The sequence below is a fragment of the Notothenia coriiceps genome, unplaced genomic scaffold, assembly GCF_000735185.1.
Source record: "Notothenia coriiceps isolate Sejong01 unplaced genomic scaffold, NC01 NC01_scaffold00019616, whole genome shotgun sequence".
NCBI lineage: Eukaryota > Metazoa > Chordata > Actinopteri > Perciformes > Nototheniidae > Notothenia > Notothenia coriiceps.
Genome location: NW_011352317.1, coordinates 1 through 1251, shown reverse-complemented (window position 1 = coordinate 1251; position 1251 = coordinate 1). Strand labels below are relative to the sequence as shown.

The window sequence follows — 1251 nt, the reverse complement described above, 5'->3', positions numbered from 1 at the left end:
TGTGTGTGTGTGTGTGTGTGTGCGTGTGTGTGTGTGTGTGTGTGTGTGTGTGTGTGTGTGTGTGTGTGTGTGTGTGTGTGTGTGTACCGTGTCTCTAACCCCTGATTGGTCCTCTCTCAGCTCGTGAGATGCACAAAGCCCCCTCCTTCGTGGAGAAGCTCCAGAACACCGTGGTGAGCGAGGGTCACCCGGTGAGGATGGAGTGCCGAGTCAGCGGGGTGCCGGCCCCCCAGATCTTCTGGAAGAGGGAGAACGAGTCCATCACCCACAACACGGACAGAATCAGGTACACAACAACAACAACAACAATACAGCTTCTCTTCATGTACACTAAGCCTGTAGATAACTGCCGAATTTGATTCAATATTTTATTTCTTCTATTCCTTTGTAAATACTATGTAAATATAAAACAAGTGTTACAGATTGTTTACAGGAGTATTTCTCCCAGTTATTTTTATTTAGATCAGTCAACAGACGGGAAGAAAAGTGTTGTCTTTTTGGTCTGAGTGTTGTTCTCTGGTGTTTGTTGGTGTAGTACTCATTTCGGCCACAAGAGGCTGCACTTTACCCCGTGTTTTAAATATTGGAAAGCATGTTTCCTCACAGATTTATTTTCTCTATGCAAGCAGAAACTCAATATATATTCTTCAAGTGTGGAACTTCTTAAAATGACCCTGTAAACACTTTCTTTAAAGTCATAAACATAAACAAAGAGGTTTAAACCCTGAAATCTATTTTAAAACACAGATCACCAAAAAGAAAGGAAGTCCTCGTCTGTGTTTCAGGGACTCTCATGGTGGCACCACTTCATTTGCATTTCCCCCCCCACAAACAATGCACACTATACCCTGACCTCATCCCCTCCCGTTAAATGTGTGTGTCTCTATTATCTCCCAGCATGCACCAGGATAACTGCGGCTACCTGTGTATGATCATCCAGCCGGCGATGAAGGAGGACGCCGGCTGGTTCACCGTCTCCGCCAAGAACGAGGCGGGAATCATATCGAGCACCGCACGCCTCGACGTGAACAGTGAGACACACACTATTCATCATTTGTTGATTTGTTGATTGTTTGTTTCTTTAATTCATACATTTTATCTACGGAGGACAGCTTTAGACCTCCGTAGATAACCACACACACACACACACACACACACACACACACACACACACACACACACACACACACACACACACACACACACACACACACACACAGCTGCTACATGCATGCAACACACACACACACA

At 45.1% G+C, this 1251-nt stretch overlaps 1 protein-coding gene across 1 annotated transcript; it reads left to right on the top strand.

Annotated features, from left to right (window-relative positions):
- The first annotated feature begins 89 nt into the window (after positions 1 to 89).
- LOC104952134 (palladin-like) lies at positions 90 to 1069 on the top strand. Its single transcript, XM_010778889.1, has 2 exons — positions 90 to 286; positions 898 to 1069. Exons 1-2 carry the CDS (start codon positions 129 to 131, stop codon positions 1067 to 1069), a joined length of 330 nt encoding a protein of 109 aa, XP_010777191.1. The 5' UTR covers positions 90 to 128.
- The last annotated feature ends 182 nt before the right edge of the window (positions 1070 to 1251 follow it).

What these genes read in the sequence shown, in the direction of transcription:
- LOC104952134 (XM_010778889.1), top strand. Translation starts at nt 129, where the DNA reads ATGCACAAAGCCCCCTCCTTCGTGGAGAAGCTCCAGAACACCGTGGTG. An exon ending in CACAACACGGACAGAATCAG is followed by an intron (nt 287 to 897) that starts GTACACAACAAC and finishes ATTATCTCCCAG; the next exon opens with CATGCACCAGGATAACTGCG.